This window comes from Heterodontus francisci, chromosome 42, assembly GCF_036365525.1.
Source record: "Heterodontus francisci isolate sHetFra1 chromosome 42, sHetFra1.hap1, whole genome shotgun sequence".
Lineage (NCBI taxonomy): Eukaryota > Metazoa > Chordata > Chondrichthyes > Heterodontiformes > Heterodontidae > Heterodontus > Heterodontus francisci.
The window spans coordinates 10,216,887-10,238,660 of record NC_090412.1 but is presented as its reverse complement, the minus strand read 5'-3'; the positions used below and the strand labels follow the sequence as shown (position 1 = coordinate 10,238,660).

Genomic DNA, 21,774 nt, shown 5'->3' with positions numbered 1-21,774 from the left:
TAGCGATTCAGTCAGTCATTTACTCTACTCTTTATCCCAGAATAAAATACACCAACCAGGTTTCTTTAATAAACAACAAAATTATCAGTTTATTGTCAAGCAAGACTTATCCAGTAACAAAGCAAAGCGTTAAAACTCAGACAAATATATGAAAGTTCCCTTTTTAAATTCCAAACGTGCACGAAAAAAACAGAAGTTCTGTTACAAAAAAAAGACAAATTGGCCAAATACTTGCTAATTCTTGAAGGCAAAAAAGAAAAGATATGGAAGGATGTTAATTATCCCTGTTGGTCTGGTGTCCGGGTATACGGAGACGGGTCACTCAGATCTTTGTTTTGGAGATGTCGAGAAATCGTCTGGTAGGCTTTCCAAGAGACGTGGCATCAGGGGTTTCAGCCAGCACACTTCAATTGCAGGGTTTTTTAGTTTCACAGGAGAGATGCAGCACCAAGGATTTTAGCTCTCCCACAATGGATCTTTGTAGGGTTTCTTCAAAGAGGTAGAGAAAGAGCTGAGCTGGGTGAGCAGGCAAAGTCAACTGTCTTTAAAACAGTTCACACCCCAACTGACTCCAAAACCCCAAAACAGAAAGTCAACCTCTTGACCTCCATAAACCTTGACATTTGGCTTCTCTATAAACATCTTCCCCAGGTCCCCTAGGTTTCTGTTGTATATTAGGCTTAAAGCACATGACTTCCAGCAAGGTTGTTTTTAAACAACATCTCTGTGTCATTTCAATGAACTGTCAACAACAAAGCAAAGTCCAGCTTCTATGAAATCATCAGCCTTCCAGTGAATCCATCTCCACAATTTAAATATGAGTCCTCAAAAAAAAATACTTAACAAAAGATATAGAAGCAATCTGCATAACAATATACAATTAACAATTGCACACCAGTCTGCAGTGATGCAGTATTTCAAAACACTACTGATAAATACATTCAAATTGGATGTGCTTGTATTCATGAAAGCTTAACAATACATGCATCATTTGGTGTGACCTCTTCAATCATTGAAATATTCCACAAAATTTGACTTTGAGTACATCTTTTAAATAGTCCTGTTTTTCCTGTTTGAACATATAATTTCTTGCCCACCCCATGTTCTGAATATGCTTGCCTACATTTGGGCATCACTCCTTAGAACAAAGGAGATTGAGGGGAGATTTAATAGAAAAGTACAAGACTATGACAGGCTTAGATAAGTTAGACAATACTGTTCCCGTTAACTAATGGTACATGGACTAGGGGACACAGATTGAAGGTTTTGACAAGAGATGCTGGGGGAATATGAGCAGAACTTTCTTACACAGTGGGTGGTAATGACCTGGAATTCTCTGCTCACAAGGGTGGTGGAAGCGGAGACAATCAATGACTTTTTAAAAGAAAATTGGATGGCTATTTGAAGAAAATAAACTTGCAGGGCTGCGGGGATTGAGCGGGGATGTGAGACTGAATAGCTCCATGGAGAGCCGGCATGGAGTCATTGGGCTGAATGGCCTCATTCTGTGCCCTAAATGACTCTATGACTTACCCAACTATGTTTAGGAGCTCACAAGCCATTCTGACACGGTGCACTAGGCAGCAACACCATTGCGTTTGCCCTACGGTACAGCAGCCATTGTTGATTTGCCAGCCATTTCTCCGCTAACACTGACTTAATATTTAGGGATTCTTGTGAAAGCAATAAGTAGATTTGTATTTTGCAGCCAAGTTATGGAGCACAGCAATATGGACCAAGCAGCCAGTTCGCCAGTCAGCCTGGTCAATATCCAACAGGCAACCCTCAAAGGCCCATCACATCACCCAGTTACCCTGGTCAGAGGATGCCTGGCCAACAGAACACTGGCCAGTATCCCCCGCCTCCAGTCAACATGGCTCAGTACTACAAGGTAAATGCACGTCTTGCTGATTAGAATTGGTGTTTGATCTCAAGTGTCTTTTACCTAGATGAATTGAATTGACTACTGACCACCATTTTCTTGTTTCTCCGCATCCCCTCCCTCTTCCCAAACTGCAACAGGCAGAGCAGTTTAATGGACAGAACAGCAGTTTTGCTGGCAGCGGATACACCTACAGTCAGAGTAGTCTGAATGGGGTAAGTTCTCGAGGGAGAAAAGGCTCTCCTCCATCTCTTGTTACATGCCTCTGAAGTTCAGCAAGATGCCTAACTAACACTCTAGTGGTTGCATTTTCTTTCACCTCTTTCAGAACAGGAGATTGTTTTTCACTGCTTAATTTCTGTACAGCTTGTTGCAAAACAGTCTGAGTGGTTGGGAAGTGAATGATAACACAGTCAATGGCACAAGTTCAAACAGAATATAACATTTTTGTCCTTCAGGCAAAGGTTAGAGTGCCTGGGCAAATTCTTTAATTGGTCAACACTTAGGGCAAGTTCCGCAACTTTTACATCCAATGTCATCCAGGGGCAGTAGGTTGGAGGGTGGAGATGGTGGTGAGGTCAGCAATTGACCTCAGCACCCACCCCTTGATTATGCAGGGAGCAAAATCAGTCAGGATCAGTCCTTGCCCTTCCCATTGCTGTTGTATGGTTTTTGGTGGAAGCCTCACTGGTGAGATGAGGGGAGGATTGTAATATCCCCTTCAGTCACAAAGAGCCTATGCTAACTCTCAGGACCCTGATTTTTACTCCCTGCCCTGCAGAAACCAGTCCAGGGGTGAGGGGGGAGGTCCAGACCCTTCCAATGAAGGGGACGGTGCGCCGCCTGTTATCCAACTATCTCCCCGGCAGGACCCCGATGTTGAGCATGTGAGCAGGACACCCGAAGGAAGGCAGCAGCTGTGTCCTTCAATGTAGGTCCGGTACTGGTCTGCTCGTTTTAGCCGGAGGACGGAGCAGGGGAGCAGAGGTGACTTTCCCGAGAGGCCCGGCTGACTGCCGGGGGCAATCCCGCGGATCTTGGGCTGGGTCCCGTGATAGTTACGGTAATGAGGCCGAACCAGGCCTCCATGTCCTCGGATGCATCACCCAAGTCGGGCTCGCATGCACCCTATTCACCACCAACCCATCCCCAACCATCCAATTAAAATTGGAGCCTCACTGTCTATCAGACACGTGAAAAATGAACACTTGACTGAGGTACAATGGCAGATGGGACCAGGGAAAGTATTCCAGCAACAGTTAGCAGAGAAAATGGTTGGGTGGGCATTGGGGGGAGTGTCATCCTCAGTAAAGGCTCCCCCTCTCCCCCGCCCTGTCGCTTTTGTTAGAAGCTATTGAGAGTATTTTTCCTGCAACATAACACTACTTAACTTCAAAAACATTTTTTACAAGAACATTTTGAAGGTCATCTAAGTTCAAAGACAGCTGAAAACGCTAAACCACAGTTTTTTTTTGCACATTCGGTACATACCAACTTGCCATTTTTCTGGAGCCTAAGATGAGAATTTTACAAACCGATTTCCAACATCTCTCTTGATTCTCCCCTAAATTAGACCCAGCTGACCTGGGATATTCCCTATTGGAATTTCAATGATTAGCTGTGAAATGCTGGCCACTGAAAATTGCAGTAAACAGCAAGCTGTGTCAGTCCAGCCTCTTCCCACATCCTTTGTAGGTCCCATCATATATCACCACGACTCCCATTTAAAAGCATGTTACATGCATATAAATGATAACCAGTCGTGATGGGTCAAAGTCACTATTTCTTTTCTCATTGCGGTTTTATTTTCGTCTGGTAGGTTGCATGTTAACACCAGAGCGAACTAACAGTTTTCTATGAATGCAATCTGACAATATTTTTGAGCCTTTGCATGTTTATGTAAGTGTCCCATTGCATTACTTGGGAGCATATTTGTCCCATGGTTTGTTAACACCAGCAGGTAGGTACAAAGTGTCTCTGTCCTGGTTATATTTCTTGTAACATTTCCTACTGATCACTGTTGATAGTGTTTTTATTTAACGTTTTGCATGCCATTGCTGCATCTGTCTTCTGGCACATTTCATTCATTAACTGGAGTTCCACTGTGGGGGCCAGCCTTCTAAACGAATCCATCACTTAAATGGGCGTCACTGTTTACCAGTGATGTAGACAATGGTTTGAGCGATTGAGAGATCAGAAATGAACTGTAAACCAATGGAGAGGGGAAGATAGAATTGAAAGAGGGGACAGATAATGTTGTATCTGTTCCGTAATGTTGGTCTTTCATATTTAATTGCTCTGTATGTGTTGGACTTTTATCCTCAGATATGTGTCATTGTTACTAAAATTGTCTTAGTTAGTGCATAGTTCACAGTATTTTGGACATTTATTTTGGTCTAATTGTATTACTGGTACTTTTTGCACCACGGCTAAAATTCTCTGAATTTAATCCTTTCCTTCTATCTTGGTGGGCCCCATAGTTCAGATGCCAGATTCATAGTCATCCCGTTTTTTCAAATGACGCACAGTTTTCTCTTTGCACCCAATTCCAGCATTTCTAGTTTCCAAACTCCCACATCTTTACTGCCCAGCAAAGACCACATCCTCGGGAAGTAAACCGATCGTCCAATAACGTAATTCTAAAACAACTCTCGACTTCTTATGTGGGAATGCACCAATGACTATGTCAGCTGTTAGAACAACATCTTAGGCCTCCCTGATGCTATATGGTAATCGGTGCCTTCTCAATGTTGCAACATATATTTCAATAGGTTATGTCACATGACGAAAGCAATGCTTTTGCTTTAACTATGGAATAACAATGTTGAGCTAGCAAGTTTTTACAGTACAGTAAACCTGCCAATTCTGTTTTTTATTACTAATGAACACAATAATTGGAAACGTCCCATCCTCTTCTGATCGCTGACTGCCTGACTAGTGTCCTCTCTGTCTCTCCATCACAAATGCTGGGAGTGGAAAAGAAACCAAAGTAAGATTACATTGTTCTTACTGATTCTACTCCACACATAAAAAAAATTGCTAAAAAAATTTTTTTTTTGTTAATTAAGCAAATTGACAGCTGATATCTGTTCAGTTACATCGCTGACATTTTACAAAATCACATAATATCTGAATACTAATATATCCAGTGGAGTGTAATGAGAGTTGTCTTCTCAGATGTGAAGCTTTTTAAAAATTGGAAGTGTACGTGAAGGGCTGAAGCTCTTAGAGGAGGACACTGGGTCAAATAGAGTAGGAATGACCATGATGTGGGAAATCAGGAAGTGACGGCCAGGGGGTCACCAGACTTGGGTTTCAAAAGTTTGAAGATTGTAGTTTGAAGGGTAGATTGAGGGAGGCAAAGGGATTTTAGGTTTCAGAGATTGTGGGAAAGAAGAAGTTGGAGTTGGAGATGGTGTGACAAGTCTTGAGGATGTAGTGAGGAGAAAGAGCTACCAGGCCAGCTTGCTTGGAGCTTAGAAGGAACAACGAAAAATTCAAAGCACCAGCAAGACAGAAAAGTCAAGAAAAAGACCTTTCCGTATACGGGATAGTGGAGCAATGTGAGGCATTCAGTCAGTTTAACAAATTGCATTTAAAATCTTTTTAAAACGTGTTTAATCTCCTTCCCCCTCCATATGTCACAAAGATGAAACCACTCAGCTGAGACAAAGCCTGAACACTTCTGGTATCTGGAAATTGCATGGTCCGTACAGAAATAGTTTAAATCGGCTTTTGAGAGCTGCCAACTGCACTTCGAATCAGTTCATTGCACTGTCCAGTTACCAGGCAGGGGGAGGTTTCTCAGTATGAAATGTTTCTTCATTACATCTGACATGTTATCAGAGGAATGTGATTAATGGGGATGGGCCACTTTTATAACAGATTGTGGTATCAGATACCAGTTGGTTCTCAGTGTATGTAGGTCAGTTCTGGTTGCGTTTGTTCAAAGGGAAAGGGTTCTCAATGATAAAGGGGTGGTTTCATTTCCACCAGATTCCCCCAAATATAGTAGCTTTCTCTGAAAACTGAATAAAATCGACCGTTGACAAGATTTTGGAAAAGGTGCAAAAATTCTACCATAGTTTCAGTGGATTAAAAGTTATTAATCTCCATTGCATGATACAGTAATTGAATGTAGAATCACCATGGATCTGATACATGATGGTGCATGTGATTTCAGTGAAATACTCAGTACAGTCATTACTTCTTCTTTCTTTTAGCCTCCGAGGTCTGTGGCAAGTTACCCTCATTCTCCTGTACCAGGAAATCCCACTCCGCCTATGACTCCAGGAAGCAGTATTCCACCATACCTGTCTCCTAACCAGGATGTAAAGCCACCATTTCCACCTGATATCAAACCCAATCTGAGCTCCTTGCCGCCACCACCTCCAAGTGAGTTGGATGACAAAGTGAAATGTTTTTAAAGCTGGGATCATGATGTGGTGCAGCACAGGATCCAACTCTTCAAATCTCTGCTTCTTGTTTTGTAGGCCTGTATAATAGGTCAACAGCTCCAAAAAGGCTTTCTACTTGAATACATAAAATGGTCATAAATACTGCTTGATTATGCTTGGCCCATAGAGTGGCCTAGAACCATTGCAGAACCAATGATCAGACAATTAAAGATAGAGTTTCCACAGAGGGGACCCTGAGCTCCCGAGACACTGTAGCCGAAGGAACAAGGAAGTGGCCATTTGCATCATTTCTCCAGAGTTTCCCCTGAAGATTTGATGAGCAGGAGAATGTCCCCAACAATTACTGGTGTTGCTCTTGGTGCTTTCCTCTCAGAGCAATAGTAGGCCATATGGCCTGTTGATATTTGTAAGCCATGCTGTCTGTATATTTTTATTCCCAGATTCACATCTTTTCTCCATCTCCTGTAATATCCTAAATTCCTAAGTAAGTATCAATCACCCTTTTGAACCCCTCGCTTGACATTGCATCTATGAGGAGGTGGAAGGAAGGGGTTAATTTTCTTCAGACTTCTCTCACTGGAAACGGGGTTTCCGTGGAAGTTATGGAGGTGGAGCAGAAGCCATGAGGAAATGTGTCCGCCTCACCTTCCTGGGATGTGCATTCTCATCTCCCTTTGTGCTGTTGCTGGGTTTGTTTTTAAACAGACTTGGCTCCAGTTTTGCAGTTATGCCCTGTGCCCTGTGTCATTGTATGAAGTGAGGAGCACCAAAGGGTGCACAGGAAAGACATAAATTATAATGGAAAAGTGTCCTATAAATCTAATGGCAAATCTGATAGATGTATTTTAAGTTGGGTTTCAGTACCCTAGCTTCCATCGCACAATTCGGTTCACGTTGTGAACAAATGGCCTTTGGTTAACAAACCCTTCTCTCTTGAGTTCATTAGTTTTACATTCCATGAATGTCCTGAATAGTTAGGTCTTAGTATAAGTTAGTATCAGAGGGAGAAAAGAATGCCAGACATTATAGATGTCTGTCAGCCAGTTCTGCTGGAGCCCTGGCTTATAAGGTGCAGAGTTTTCTTTTACCACTACAGCCTGGAAATTGCACTATGCAATACTATCATATAAACGGTTAAAATGTTTGCATCAAGTTCCTTCATCTTCTGCCTTTGATGGAGATGTTTACCCATTTAAGGTATTCAGCATATTGCCTCTTTTTGTCTGGGTATTTGTAAGGCCCTATATCTGAACAGATTAAATTAACAAGGAACACACACGCATTGTCTTAAAACTGTGCTCCCTATTTCTTTTTTTATTCAGTAACTTCCTTTTGTATCAGTCGACTTTTTCTCCTAAAATGTAGTGACAGCAAATCCTTAATTTTACTTTCAAATTGAGACCAGAGGCCATAAATCTAAACGGGTGAAAAATAAACTTAAAGCAGAGAGCAGAACCAGTTTCTTCACACGCACAGTGACAAACGTCTGGAATACTTTTCCAAGCTGACTAAGTGTGGCAAGTAAGAGCATTTAAAGCACAGTTGGATGGGGGGGATGAGATTATTTCAGAGCCCTGCTGACTTAATGCCCTTGATTTTTGTTCAGTGTTGCAATAATTATAACTCAATATTCTTTACAGATTTTACAGAGCAGTTCACTCCTCAGAGGATTAAAATGTTGTTTAAGATCAGTAGGGTTATTTTCATAACATTTTTTCTAATTTGAAACCTGCTCGAGTGGTACTTTGAAACTTCACTCCTGGTCAGGTCCCTGATTTGCGTACAGACAATCTGTGGATTCAATCAAATAGCAATCAGATCGGCTTGCCTTGATGGGTGAGGTTTGTCAGTTATTAACCATTTGGAAGCAAAGTTTCTTATCCTTGGGATGATGTCGGGGGAAGTGGAAGGGAAAAGACATCCTTTTCTGCCGTTCCCAGTTTAAATGCTACCTCCTGGAGACCATTCATGGAGTAGAATTAATGGCAGTCCTAATGAATTCTCTAGCCCCAGGCTATTCCACTTTCCCAGCGAGGACAAGATATACAGCCGCAAATTCTGGGGGTGGGCAAGATAGAATTGTTCCATTAAAATGAAACTCTGGTGATGATATGAAAACCACATTTTTACTGTACCACAGATGCTAAAGGGAAAGTTGACACTTTCTCTCCCTCTTTGGTCTCAGCCAACGATGAGCTACGGCTGACATTCCCAGTACGAGATGGTGTCGTGTTGGAGCCCTTCCGACTGGAGCACAATCTGGCAGTCAGTAACCACGTCTTCCACCTGCGGCAGTCAGTGCACCAAACATTAATGTGGAGGTAAGAGCAAGGAAGGAAATAACTTGCATTTACACTGCGCTTTTCACATCCTCGGGGCTTATCTGGTTTTGAAGTATCATCACTATCATTTTGTAAGAAAACGCAGCAGCAATTTGTGCATCGCAAGGTCCCACAGAGCAATGAGATAAATGACCAGTGATTATGGCTAGAGCTCTTCGGGAGGGTTTAAACTAGCTTGGCAGGGGGATGGGAACCGGAGCCACGGATCAGTGGATGGGGTAGCTGTTGAACAGGCAGATACCGAGTGCAGAGAGTCTGTGAGGAAGGTTAGACAGTTGACAGGGCAAAGTTGCAGCCAGTATGATGGGTTGAAGTGTGTCTATTTTAACGCAAGAAGTGTCAGGAATAAGGGTGATGAACTTAGAGCATGGATCAGTACTTGGAGCTACGATGTTGTGGCCATTACGGAGACGTGGATATCACAGGGGCAGGAATGGATGTTGGATGTTCCGGGGTTTAGATGTTTCAAAAGGAATAGGGAGGGAGGTAAAAGAGGTGGGGGAGTGGCATTGTTAATCAGGGATAGTATCACAGCTGCAGAAAGGGAGGTCGTCGAGGAGGGTTTGTCTACTGAGTCATTATGTTGGAAGTCAGAAACAGGAAAGGAGCAGTCACTTTGTTGGGAGTTTTCTATAGACCCCCCAATAGCAACAGAGACATGGAGGAACAGATTGGGAGGCAGATTTTGGAAAGGTGCAGAAGTAACAGGGTTGTTGTCATGGGTGACTTCAACTTCCCTAATATTGATTGGAACCTCCTTAGTGCAAATAGTTTGGATGGAGCAGTTTTTGTCAGGTGTGTCCAGGAAGGTTTCCTGACTCAATATGTAGATAGGCCGACTAGAGGGGAGACTATGTTGGACTTGGTGCTTGGCAACGAACCAGGCCAGGTGGCAGATCCCTTGGTGGGAGAGCATTTCGGTGATAGTGATCACAACTCCCTGACCTTTACTATAGTCATGGAGAGGGACAGGAGCAGACGGGATGGGAAAATATTTAATTGGGGGAGGGGGAATTACAATGCTATTAGGCAGGAACTGGGGAGCATAAATTGGGAACAGATGTTCTCAGGGAAATGCACGACAGAAATGTGGAGGTTGGTTAGGGCACACTTGCTGCGACTGCTGGATAGGTTTGTCCCGATGAGGCAGGGAAGGGATGGTAGGGTGAAGGAACCTTGGATGACAAGAGATGTGGAACAGCTAGTCAAGAGGAAGAAGGAAGCTTACTTAAGGTTGAGGAAGCAAGGATCAGACAGGGCTCTAGAGGGTTACAAGGTAGCCAGGAAGGAACTGAAGAATGGACTTAGGAGAGCTAGAAGGGGACATGAAAAAGTCTTGGCGGGGAGGATTAAGGAAAATCCCAAGGCGTTCTACACTTATGTGAGGAACAAGAGGATGGCCAGAGTGAGGGTAGGGCCGATCAGGGATAGTGGAGGGAACTTGTGCCTGGAGTCGGAGGAGGTAGGGGAGGTCCTTAATGAATACTTTGCTTCAGTATTCACTAGTGAGAGGGACCTGGTCGTTTGTGAGGACAGCGTGGAACAGGCTGATATGCTCGAACAGGTTGAGGTTAAGAAGGAGGATGTGCTGGAAATTTTGAATGATATGAGGACAGATAAGTCCCCGGGGCCAGACGGGATATACCCAAGGATATTATGGGAAGCGAGGGAAGAGATTGCTGCGCCTTTGACGACGATCTTTGCGTCTTCACTGTCCACTGGAGTAGTACCGGATGATTGGAGGGTGGCAAATGTTGTTCCCTTGTTCAAGAAAGGGAATAGGGATAACCCTGGGAATTATAGACCAGTCAGTCTTACGTCGGTAGTGGTCAAATTATTGGAGAGGATTCTGAGAGACAGGATTTATGATTATTTGGAAAAGCATGGTTTGATTAGAGACAGTCAGCATGGCTTTGTAAGGTGCAGGTCATGCCTCACAAGCCTTATTGAATTCTTTGAAGATGTGACAAAACACATTGATGAAGGAAGAGCAGTGGATGTGGTGTATATGGATTTTAGCAAGGCGTTTGATGAGGTTCCCCATGGTAGGCTCATTCAGAAAGTAAGGAGGCATGGGATTCAGGGAAAGTTGGCTGTCTGGATACAAAATTGGCTGGCCCATAGAAGTCAGAGGGTGGTAGTAGATGGAAAGTATTCAGCATGGAGTTCGGTGACCAGTGGTGTTCCACAAGGATCTGTTCTGGGACCTCTGCTCTTTGTGATTTTTATAAATGACTTGGATGAGGAAGTGGAAGGCTGGGTTAGCAAGTTTGCCGATGACACGAAGGTTGCTGGAGTTGTGGATAGTGTGGAAGGCTGTTGTAGGTTGCAACGGGACATTGACAGGATGCAGAGCTGGGCTGAGAAGTGGCAGATGGAGTTCAACCTGGAAAAGTGTGAAATGATTCATTTTGGGAGGTCGAATTTGAATGCGGAATACAGGCTTAAAGACAGGATTCTTGGTAGTGTGGAGGAACAGAGGGATCTTGGGGTCCATGTCCATAGATCGCTCAAAGTTGCCACCCAAGTTGATCGGGTTGTTAAGAAGGCATATGGTGTGTTGGCTTTCATTAACGGGGGATTGAGTTTAAGAGCCGTGAGGTTATGCTGCAGCTCTATGAGGCCCTGGTTCGACCACACTTGGAATATTGTGTTCAGTTCTGGTCGCCTCATTATAGGAAGGATGTGGAAGCTTTCGAGAGGGTGCAGAGGAGATTTACCAGGATGCTGCCTGGACTGGAGGGCATGTCCTACGAAGAAAGATTGAGGGAGCTAGGACTTTTCTCATTGGAGCGAAGAAGGATGAGAGGTGACTTGATAGAGGGGTACAAGATGATGAGAGGCATAGATAGAGTGGATAGCCAGAGACTTTTTCCCAGGGTGGAAAGGGCTATCACCAGGGGGCATAATTTTAAGGTGATTGGAGGAAAGTTTCGGGGAGATGTCAGAGGTAGGTTCTTTACACAGAGAGTGGTGAGTGCATGGAATGCGCTGCCAGCGGTGGTGGTAGAAGCAGATACATTAGGGGCATTTAAGCGACTCTTGGATAGGTACATGGATGATAGTAGAATGAGGGTAGGTAGTTAGTTTGATCTTAGAGTAGGTTAAAGGTTCGGCACAACATCGTGGGCCGAAGGGCCTGTACTGTGCTGTACTGTTCTATGTTCTATTATAAATGTTGGCCAGGACACAGTGGGAAGGGGGGGCGGGGCAGCTCCCCTGCTCCTCTTCCTGTCATGCTGTGGGTTCTTTTACATCCATCTTAACAGGCAGACGGGGTCTTAGTTTAATGCCTCATTCAAAAGACAGCACCTCCATCAGCACTGGGCTCCACCAGCACTGCTCTGAGCTGTCAGCCTAGATGCTGTGTTCAAGTCCTGGAGTGGGGATTGAACCTGCAACCTTCTGTTCTGAAGTAAGAGCCAAGGTGGGCATTGGAGCAGTACACGACTCCCACTCCAAGCTTTATTATCTAATTTTGGCCAATATAAAAATACTGGGGTGTTTTATCATTTTAGGGCACACGATGCTGAAATTATGCCGAGAGATCCCAGTTTAAGAACTCCTTTACCTGAAATGATTTTGCTGCTTTGCGAAGGCATTTACCTCTATATTTTAAACAGAGTGAATATTGACATCACTGCCAGGACATCACTCAGGCCCAGCCCAAGTGTCAGGGCTTTGCTGTGTTGAGGCATTATACAGTGTCTTAACCATGTCAAGAAGTTCAATGCAGTACTGTCATTCTACAGCCTGACTGCATCAAATTACACATCACACCTCTTCATTAATTGTACAGGTGGAGTAACTAAACACAGGCTTCATTTTATTCTTACTCAGCGGGTTTCTCACTATCTCTCCTGAAGGCGTGGGAAAGTGCCCGAGCTACAGTTAATATCCCACAGAATTGTAATGGAAGAGGTCCAGAGTTGGCCACCTCGTACAGTCCCACTTGGTAGCATTGACTGCATCAAATTAAATATTCCAGACAAAATGTTGGATGAATATTGCTCTCCCACAAATCTTGTTAACTGCACCCGGTGTTATGAACAAAGGCAGCCTATTTTATTTGGATTAGTACATCCACTGAAGTATCAGAGCAAAGAATTTCAGATGGGCTGAATGGCCTCTTATGCCAAAATGACTTTATAAATTACTCTATACATGTGTTAACTGTTCATACACTGCTATCGCACAGCAGAATTTCCCTTATATAGGTCAATAGAGTGAGTCGAATGTAAGACTGGCCTCTGAAAACAATGTCATTGTCTGTCTAACTGATCAGACTTTCCCACATTTTGGAGTTTATACTGCACTCCAAGACAGTGCTTGGAGCCTTGACACTACAATATTGTATTCCTATCTTAGAACCACACTCCCAGCACGTGAAGCCTCCCCAGCAATCGCATAGGATTTCTGAATAAGCCCTCGTCTATAAACTTCTACAGCATAATAGAGCAGCGTTGATCCAATTCAAAAATTGTAATATATACAATATATAATACTGTAATTTGCTCCTGAGGAGCACAGTGTGCGGTGGGCCAAGAATTACATGTTTAATGCTCTGTGGTGACTTCATGACAGTATACTGTGCCATTGATGTGTGACTTGGTGCACACATCCCACCTGTTAGAACCACAGTGTCAAATGCCTGTTTCCACCCCTACTGCTAGGTTGTCAGTACCTGCTATGCACAGACCGAGGCTCCATATCGGAGACTTGACCAACACTGCTGGCAGCTGAGCAGACACTTAAACCACAGGGTGATGCTGTTCAATCTCACTGCACAATTGTGTCACCTCCAATCTGTCCAATTCAAAGCCTGGAACTAGGATATTCCAGGGTAAAATGAGAGGTCCCTTAAACATGTGGTGCAGCAAGTCCTCGAGCTGGTTTATATTAAAGTATTGGTTTTGACAGCAGACTTGTGATTCTCCGCATCCACTGCTCCTAGCTGTACAATGGTAACAACAAACAACACCTGCATTTTCGAGGGTTTTCCAAAATACCATCAGGTCCATTTACCTCTTGAAGGTTGCGCTGTTTTTAGGAGCAGCAACACCAGCATAAACAAGGAAAGTAGCACTTGGAAGTCATGGATCTCCATTTCTGTGCTGTAGGACCATGTGTGTCCAATACAAAAGCACTGAAACAAGAAGTATAGCTTTTAGTCTGATGTCCTGTACTGTCCACACTGCAAACAGGGTTGTTTTCCAGAACCATTTTGCTCATTAAATGGACACCAGGAGGTACAGTAGCATAGTGGTTATGTTACTGGATAATTATCCAGAGGCCTGGATTAATGATCCAGCGATATGAGTTTAAATCCCACCAGGGCAACTGGAGAATTTAAATTCAGTTAATTAAATGAATCGGGAATAAAAAGCTAGTATCAGTAATGGTGACCCTGAAACTGTTGAATTGCCGTAAAAACCCATTTGATTCATTAATGTCCTTTAGGGGAGGGAATATGCCATCCTTACCCAGTGACTCCAGACGCACAACAATGTGGTTTACTTTTAACTGCCCTCTGAAAACTGCTACGAGAAACTATAATAACTCCCTTCCAAACAGCACTGTTGGAAGTAGCTTCACCACACTAACGGCAGCAGTTTAAGACGGCAGCTCACCACCACCTTCTCTTGGGAAAAGACAATAACTGGTGGCCCTGCCTGCGATGCCCACATCCCATGAATGAATAAAGAAAAAAAACTCTCATTGACCAGAGATGTCTGAGGAAGAGGAAGGAATTCCTCCCATTCTGTGTTTTCCCTCTTCTCATGCTGACAGGGCTGATATGAATGAAACACGTTAAACAGCACTTGGACAGGTCAGAGTGATGGCTCAGCAAGATTATTTAGTGAGTAGCTCAGGCCTGGAAGTTTTAAAGGTTCAACCCACCTGGGATTGAACTCAACTGTAATGCCTCCAAGGTTACCTAGCCTACTGAGCACACTGTTGAGGCTTGCACATAATAAAATGGGCGTCTCAGGTCTATACTGGAGGGTGTCTGGCCTTTGTGAGGATCAGGAGGGAATTGATGGCTTCAGGAAAGGTAGGGACAGAAATGGTGAAAATCAGATGCTGGTCAGCTTTTACCGGCCGCTGACGGCTGCAATTTCCTTCAAAACACAAGTGTCACTCCAGCGATGGTGGAGGTTTTGATGAAAACTGGAAGATCTTGTGGTGGACCTTCCATTTCAACAGGTTACAAGCACACTGGACTCACATGCTGGCTCCAGCACAAGGAGAGTGACAACTCTCTGGGCTGGAGACAGTGTCAACTCCAGTTGCTTCACTGGAGCCATTTGGCTTGAGTTGGTGTGGAGGAGAGGGCCAAACTGGAATGCAAGTCTTTTGCGCTGAATATACAGCTGCTTTGGTCCACAGTTTTGTGTTGCAAATGCAAACACACACAACCTCCGTAGTGAGAATGAACTTCAATATGTTACAGGTCTGACTTGGAGCTTCAGTTTAAATGCTACCACCATGAAGACCGGCAGATGAACACAAACTGGCCGGCATCTGTCCAGGTCAGTGTGAATGCAACACCCCTCACCATCGAGCGAGGTGACAACAAGACTTCTCATAAGCCCTTGCATCTGAAGCATGTCTGTCAGCCAGGAAGGAACACCATCCAGATTACAGTCACTGCCTGTTGCTGTGTAAGTAGATCAATGTTACTTTGTTCTAGTTTGTGTATCAGTATAAAATCCCCCTTTTTTTTGGTGCCTCTTTCCCTAAGTTCCCTGGTCTGTGTGCCACCTGAGATTGACAAGGAGATGGCACTTAAAAATGGCACTGGTTTAAAAACGACTGCAGTCAGAGTAAGGTCTGTCACATTTTTTCTACAATACAGATACTTCTACACTAGTGAATGGTTATCTCGGTTCGCAATCTATTGGTAATGGTTCCGCTGTTCAAGGAGGAATTTCCTGCGGTCTTATTTGCTCAGCTGGTTAGGGCCGCCCTGGGACTGCCAGCCTTGGCCATCTGCTGATACATTCAACAGAACAAACGTCAATTCTTTGATTGACACATTATGCTTTTCCTGTGTTGCACTGCTGCACCATGCTCCTAATTAGTCATAGGAATTCCTGTTGTGTGTGTGATGGGGGTGGTATAATCAGCAAGTTACACCAAAATTTATAACATTTGTCACGCCCATTTTGCTGACAACAGTTTACACCCAAACCTCGTCAATCTTCTGGAATTGGCAGGAAAATAAAAATTGGAGTAAACAATTGTGGACTTGAGAAAAACATTCCTCCTTTAAGTATGAAAATTAAAGTTTGAAGCCATTTATCCATCATTCGTACACATTAAGCAGCAGTTTTTTTAAGAAAATGCAATCATAGAAACTTTCCAAATTTTAATGCAACTCATACTCATAGAGAGATACAGCACCGAAATAGGCCCTTCGGCCCACCGAGTCCGTGCCGACCATCAACCACCCATTTATACTAATCCTACATTAATCCCATTTTCCCTCTCACATCCCCACCTTCCCTCAATTCTCCTACCACCTACCTACACTAGGGGCAATTTTTTTACAATGGCCAATTTACTTATCAACCCGCAAGTCTTTGGCACGTGGGAGGAAACTGGAGCAGCCGGAGGAAACCCACGCGTTCACAGGGGGAACTTGCAAACTCCACACAGGCAGTACCCAGAACCGAACCCAGGTCGCTGGAGCTGTGAGGCTGCGGTGCTAACCACTGCGCCACTGATGCCTTAAAAATGCATTGAAAGAAATAGAAATTACAACAAAGTTCTCAGTGAGGATAAATAAGAGGAAAATCACTTTTTTTTTTAAATCGTTCTTTCCTGCTGCCCAAAAATTTGGAATGTAAGTTTACACCCATTTTGAACCAGCAGAATTGCAGGAAACTCACTGTTTACTCAGTCATTATAATGAGTCACGCTATGGCTGGTCACAGGACTTGACAAACGGGCCTAGAAGATAAGGAAATTTGGGTGTAGCATCCGTATGTGTGCAACGCACATTCGGCCAAATTTTCTCGATCTTTGTACGCTGGAATTTGACTCTATGCCCCAGTTGTGTGTGTGTCTCTGGTTGTAGTTTCACAGGAAGTTCTGGCTCAGCATGTTTAAAATACAAACAGTGAGAGTGGGTCTCTCATGATGTTGGTGTTGATGATGATGATGATGATAAGTTGCAGGAAACACTAACTTCAGTATATGTTATACATAAAGAAAAATCAGAGATAGAAAATGGACTTGGAAAGAATTTTGTGGGATGTGCTTGGAGACAATAAAGGCGGTGTGTGTGCTTTTTGCTTGGTTCTTGGGAAATTTAGTGCGGCGGGCACATTCAAATTGTGACGTGCACTGTACACTAGACTTTTATTAATTCCGCATGGATTTCCCATGGCATTGCTCATAGTCAGATCATATCTTACAGTATTCAAAGGACTGCAGAGGCTGTATGTGATACAGTTTCATTTGCTACCTGGGGAATAATCTGAACCTTTGTGCTCTCCCTCTCCTTGCAGTCGCACTTGTTCGTACTTCAGTTAGTGCATAGACCATCGGTCCGATCAGTGCTCCAAGGCTTGCTGAAGAAAAGGCTTCTTCCTGCTGAGCATTGCATCACTAAAAGTAGGTGATGGTAGTTTACAGAATGCATTTTTTTTGTTTTGTTTTGTTTTTCGGGAGCTCTTGCCTCAATTGCTGGGAGGGGAGTGACATCAGGAGCAAACAAAAACAATTAGATTTCCATGATGCAGTGATGTACTTTCAGACTAATTATGCTGCAGTGTGATTTTTTGATGCTGTTTCAAATAATCTCACCAAAAGTCACAGGGGAGATAATTGGCCAGGGGAAACCCAGTGGTAGCCTTCTGCTGTCCAAACCAAAGTACAAATGTGAAGTTTCTTTCTGTTGGCACTCCTGTTAGGATAGACAATGGAATTGTACATAAACCACACTCGTACGCTATTTTTTGAGGGACATATATAATCTGGCAGCTATGGCTTACTGTAGTGCTCAAGTACAGTAAACCTTTCCAATTATTTCACAAGGCAGAAAAAAATGAAAGCTTGTGCATTAATAACATTAATTGGCTAATATACTCAGCTTGTGAGGAATAAATCAGAGAGATCAATTATTTACAGTTGACTAAACCCAGTTCGGTTTGGTTTCACTAGAGAATGATTCAAATTCCCCACCATCCCCCCTTCAACCTTGACTGAATAGCCCACTGTAGCTCACAGTCTACGCCCAATCTCTCATATAAAAAGCTCACTTGGCTGAGGTGTTTAGGGGTGACTGTTACGGAGCTGCACGAGTCACTGCCTTCAAGACGGAAGAAATTTGAGAAGAAGCAGAAAAGGGACCCACTTTTCGGAGGAACTAATCCATTGGGGAAAACACATTCCATCTGAATTGGCTAAAGTCAATGGTGCCACCTTTTTCTCTATCTTTAGGCGGGAGCTCCAGAGACACCAAGGGGTAAACCATCAGCCTGACATCAATGTAATCTTTTTTTTTAAAAATTCTTTCCAATTCTTTCCCCTCCTGTTCTGAAAGCATTGACTGCCAAGTTAGCCTGTGGCTTGATGGCATCAATCATCCTTTGCCACTTGGCTAAATGGCCATTATACGTCTTGACTGTGGAGGGTGTCACACCTGAGCCTTCACCTGGTATCCACACACATGCGCTACTGATTGGAATTTCTGTCTAGTAGTCAGGATCAGGAAACTTCAAGTTGTTTCGCATGTTTCACCCAAAAGTCCATATCAGACTTGGGATCTTCCTTTTCTGTATGGCTCTGAGATAGCAACTGAGGCCTTGGGGCTTCTCTCAGCCTCCCGCCATAACTCCAGTGGGAGACCAGCGAGACTGCCAGAGAAACGGTATGCAAAGATGGCCACTTACTTCATTTCTGGGAGGGAATCCTCAGGTTTCCAACCAACGTTGTGCTGTAAAACCGTTGTGCTAAATTGAAAAATCATTATTGAAGTGTCAGCTGTGGCGACATTGGCAACCGGAATAATGCAGAATTCTGCCAGGGAGTCAGTTCATTAGTTGTCATGAAAAGGAGGCTCGTCGGTATGAGAGGATGTTCTATTTGCACCTGTACTGATGGCATTGCTGATAAATTCCCTCTTGTTAACCAGTAAAAAGGAACTTCAGCAGTGTGGCAGCTTCATCAGGTGGTGCCACGTTAAATGGAGAAGATGGTGTGGAGCAGACGGCAATCAAAGTGTCCCTGAAGTGTCCAATCACATTCAGGCGGATCCAGCTACCAGCGAGAGGTCATGATTGTAAACACGTACAGGTAAGTATCCATCTCCACCCCATGTTTGAAAGTGTATGATGGCCTGTGTATAGAATGGCTGTTATGACCAGGAGTCGTCTTTTAATCAGGTTCATTTAATGCTGAAATGGTTGTTAAATGAGAGTAAGATTGAGTCTGAAAGGGAGGTTTATCAGCTTAAACCTAAAACTGGAAAGCTGAACTAACTTCAAGAGGAAACAATAGTGCAGAAAATCCGCTGGTAGACTAATCTTGATTAATGTTCCAGACACTGTATGTAATAAGTATTAATAGGATTGTCTGCATCGTGTTCCCTTGTTACTGCAGTGTTTTGATTTGGAATCATACTTGCAACTGAACTGTGAAAGAGGAACATGGCGTTGTCCTGTTTGCAAGTAAGTAAAGAAATTGAGTTGTGAGAGAATTGTGCATCCTTGGCCACGAAGTGCTTTGCTGTTTGGTTGCTGCTTTGGGATGCTTTGTTAAATATTGTTTCTTTTAAATACATAAGGCTTAACAACAACTTGCATTCATATAGCTTCACAGGAGCCTAATTGGACAAAACATAAAATTACAGGCTTCCCTTGAAAGCTGCATTTGTTTGTGAGACTCATGCCTCAAGGTGGGATATTGACCCAAAGTCACATGTCTGCTGTTCCAAGATTCCATGGTGCTATTCCAAGATGAGCGGGGAATTCTCCCAAGTGTCCTGGCCACAATTCCTCCCTTCAACACCACTACAAACAGATTAACCAGTTATTTATCTTTGTTGGGTTTGCAGTGAAGTAACTTGCTGAGGGACAAAATCAAACGCTATATAAATGCAAGTATCTTATTTCATTGTAAAGAATGCGAGCACCATGTTGCAGGGAATTCCCGGTCTTATCTCTGGGACCTAAGTTGCTGACACAAAAAAGTACACACGGGAATTCTCAGTTAAATGATAGGAAAAAAAATCTCTACGATCATTAACTTTAGTGAATAAATAGATGTGTGCACCGTGTGAGACTTACCACTTAATCACAAAATCGTTGCTAATGTGCCCAAATCTGATTTGGTTTTGAAACTCTTTTCCATCATGTTGGCCATTAGCCAGGACATGTTGCCTCTCGACGTTGCTGGGTCTTTGGTGCACCATAACTTCCATCCAAAGTCTGCATCCAGCCCCCAGGACCCTGTCTCGTCCCCTGGTTGATCTTGGGCTTGTATTCTCTTCAGAAGTTTGAAAATGAAAAGCCTCCCAATATCTTCAAAGAATTAGCTTCAGATTTTTCTCCTTTTATCAAGAATAGAATCTTACAGCACAGCGGGAGGCCTTTCAGCCCATTGTCATCTGTGCCAGCTCTTTGAATACTATTCAGTTAGTCCCACTCCCCTGCTTTTTTCCCCATAGCCCGGCAATTTTCTCCTTTTCAAGTATTTATCCAATTCCCCTTCGAAATTTATTACTGAATCAGCTTCCACCACCTTTTCGGGCGGTGCATTCCAGATCGCAAGTAGCTGTGTAAAAGAAATTCTCCGCATTTCCCCCTGCAGTTTTTGTTTCCAATTACCTTATATCTGTGTCTTCTGGTTACTGACCATCATGTGAATGGAAACAATTTCTTCCCTACGTATGCTATCAAAACCTCTCAAGGTTTTATTTCCAAAGAAAACCTTTAGTGATTGACTCACTTCATTCTGAAATTATATTTGCTTCTTTTTTGTAAGAAAGTTACTGACAATATTCTTTTCACTCAATGACAGTAAAACAGCGCTCCTGGAGGGCCTTGAAGTTGACCAGTACATGTGGAGCATCCTATCCAATATTCAAAAGTAGGTTTAACTAAGGTTCTTCATCGTGCTCATCATCTTCTTTGTATGCTAGTAGCAAAAAATCAAATCAAATATCAATGCCTTATTTCAATATCCAGGCCAAGGCTCCAGTGTAAGTGCTGGATATCTTGTAGGCTGCTTGCAAGTTTCCTCTGAGGGTAATGTTCGATGATGTGCTCCACGGTCTGTTTAGGAGCTCTGCACTCGTATGATGGGGATGCTTTTATCTTCATCTGTGGAGGTGGCGGCAGCATCTAACATGACCGGTTCTAAGATGGTTGATGGTTGTCCACTGTTTGCGAAGAAGGTTTGAGCCTTCAGGTTGTGTGTATGTCTGTCTGGTGTTCTATAAGGAATCTGTTTGGTATGTCGCAGTTCTTCCAAGCATTCTACCATTGGCCATCAAGGCTGTGGGGAGATCACTGATTTACCTCTTATTATTGGTCATGATTGACGTGTTGCACGTGCTGAGTTTGTTGGGAGTTGGCTTGGAAGCTTGCACACTTAAAAAAAAAAAGTGAGTTCTGTATGTTGTCAATTCCATTTCCAATTTCAAAGAGCACTTGTATTCGTCTGCCTGTACCTCATAACTGAAATCTAGCTGAAGCACTGTTCCCCAAACTCCTCTTAAACTGGCATGGAATGATGCTGCCTCTGGATAAGCCAGTTCAGTTGAGAGACCCTAAGGTCACACTCCTAGAATGTTCTGCCTCATAACCAGGATAGCTCACTCTCATTTGTCTCTGCTGTCTTCTGTCTGGACATTGTCAGTTCTCGAGCGTGATTTGAGCATGCTCAGCAGAACTCAATTACTTAATTGGTGTGTGAAGTATTGTCTTCATTGTTTTTTTTGGCAGAAGGAAAACTCTCAATAGAAGAATTGTTTTGATTTGATTTGATTTGCAGATGACGCCAAAATTGGTGGTATAGTGGACAGTGAAGAAGGTTGTCTAAGGTTACAACAGGATATAGATCAACTGGGAAAGTGAGCAAGGGATTGGCAAATGGAATTTAATGCAGACAAGTGCAAAGT

General features: G+C 43.4%; 1 protein-coding gene across 19 annotated transcripts in view; it reads left to right on the top strand.

Moving 5' to 3' along the window:
• zmiz1a (zinc finger, MIZ-type containing 1a) overlaps positions 1-21,774 on the top strand; it is a 388,755-nt gene that overhangs the window by 353,440 nt on the left and 13,541 nt on the right. For 13 of the 19 annotated variants that reach the window (XM_068020546.1, XM_068020544.1, XM_068020541.1 and 10 more), the window contains 10 exons: positions 1,709-1,891; positions 2,023-2,097; positions 4,821-4,871; positions 6,106-6,277; positions 8,441-8,621; positions 15,097-15,307; positions 17,159-17,264; positions 18,787-18,947; positions 19,254-19,321; positions 20,673-20,741. In XM_068020546.1, the coding sequence (XP_067876647.1) occupies positions 1,709-1,891; positions 2,023-2,097; positions 4,821-4,871; positions 6,106-6,277; positions 8,441-8,621; positions 15,097-15,307; positions 17,159-17,264; positions 18,787-18,947; positions 19,254-19,321; positions 20,673-20,741 (1,277 nt within the window). The remainder of the gene's footprint in view (positions 1-1,708; positions 1,892-2,022; positions 2,098-4,820; positions 4,872-6,105; positions 6,278-8,440; positions 8,622-15,096; positions 15,308-17,158; positions 17,265-18,786; positions 18,948-19,253; positions 19,322-20,672; positions 20,742-21,774) is intronic. The other 6 variants (XM_068020561.1, XM_068020552.1, XM_068020553.1 and 3 more) reach the window with 3 other exon arrangements.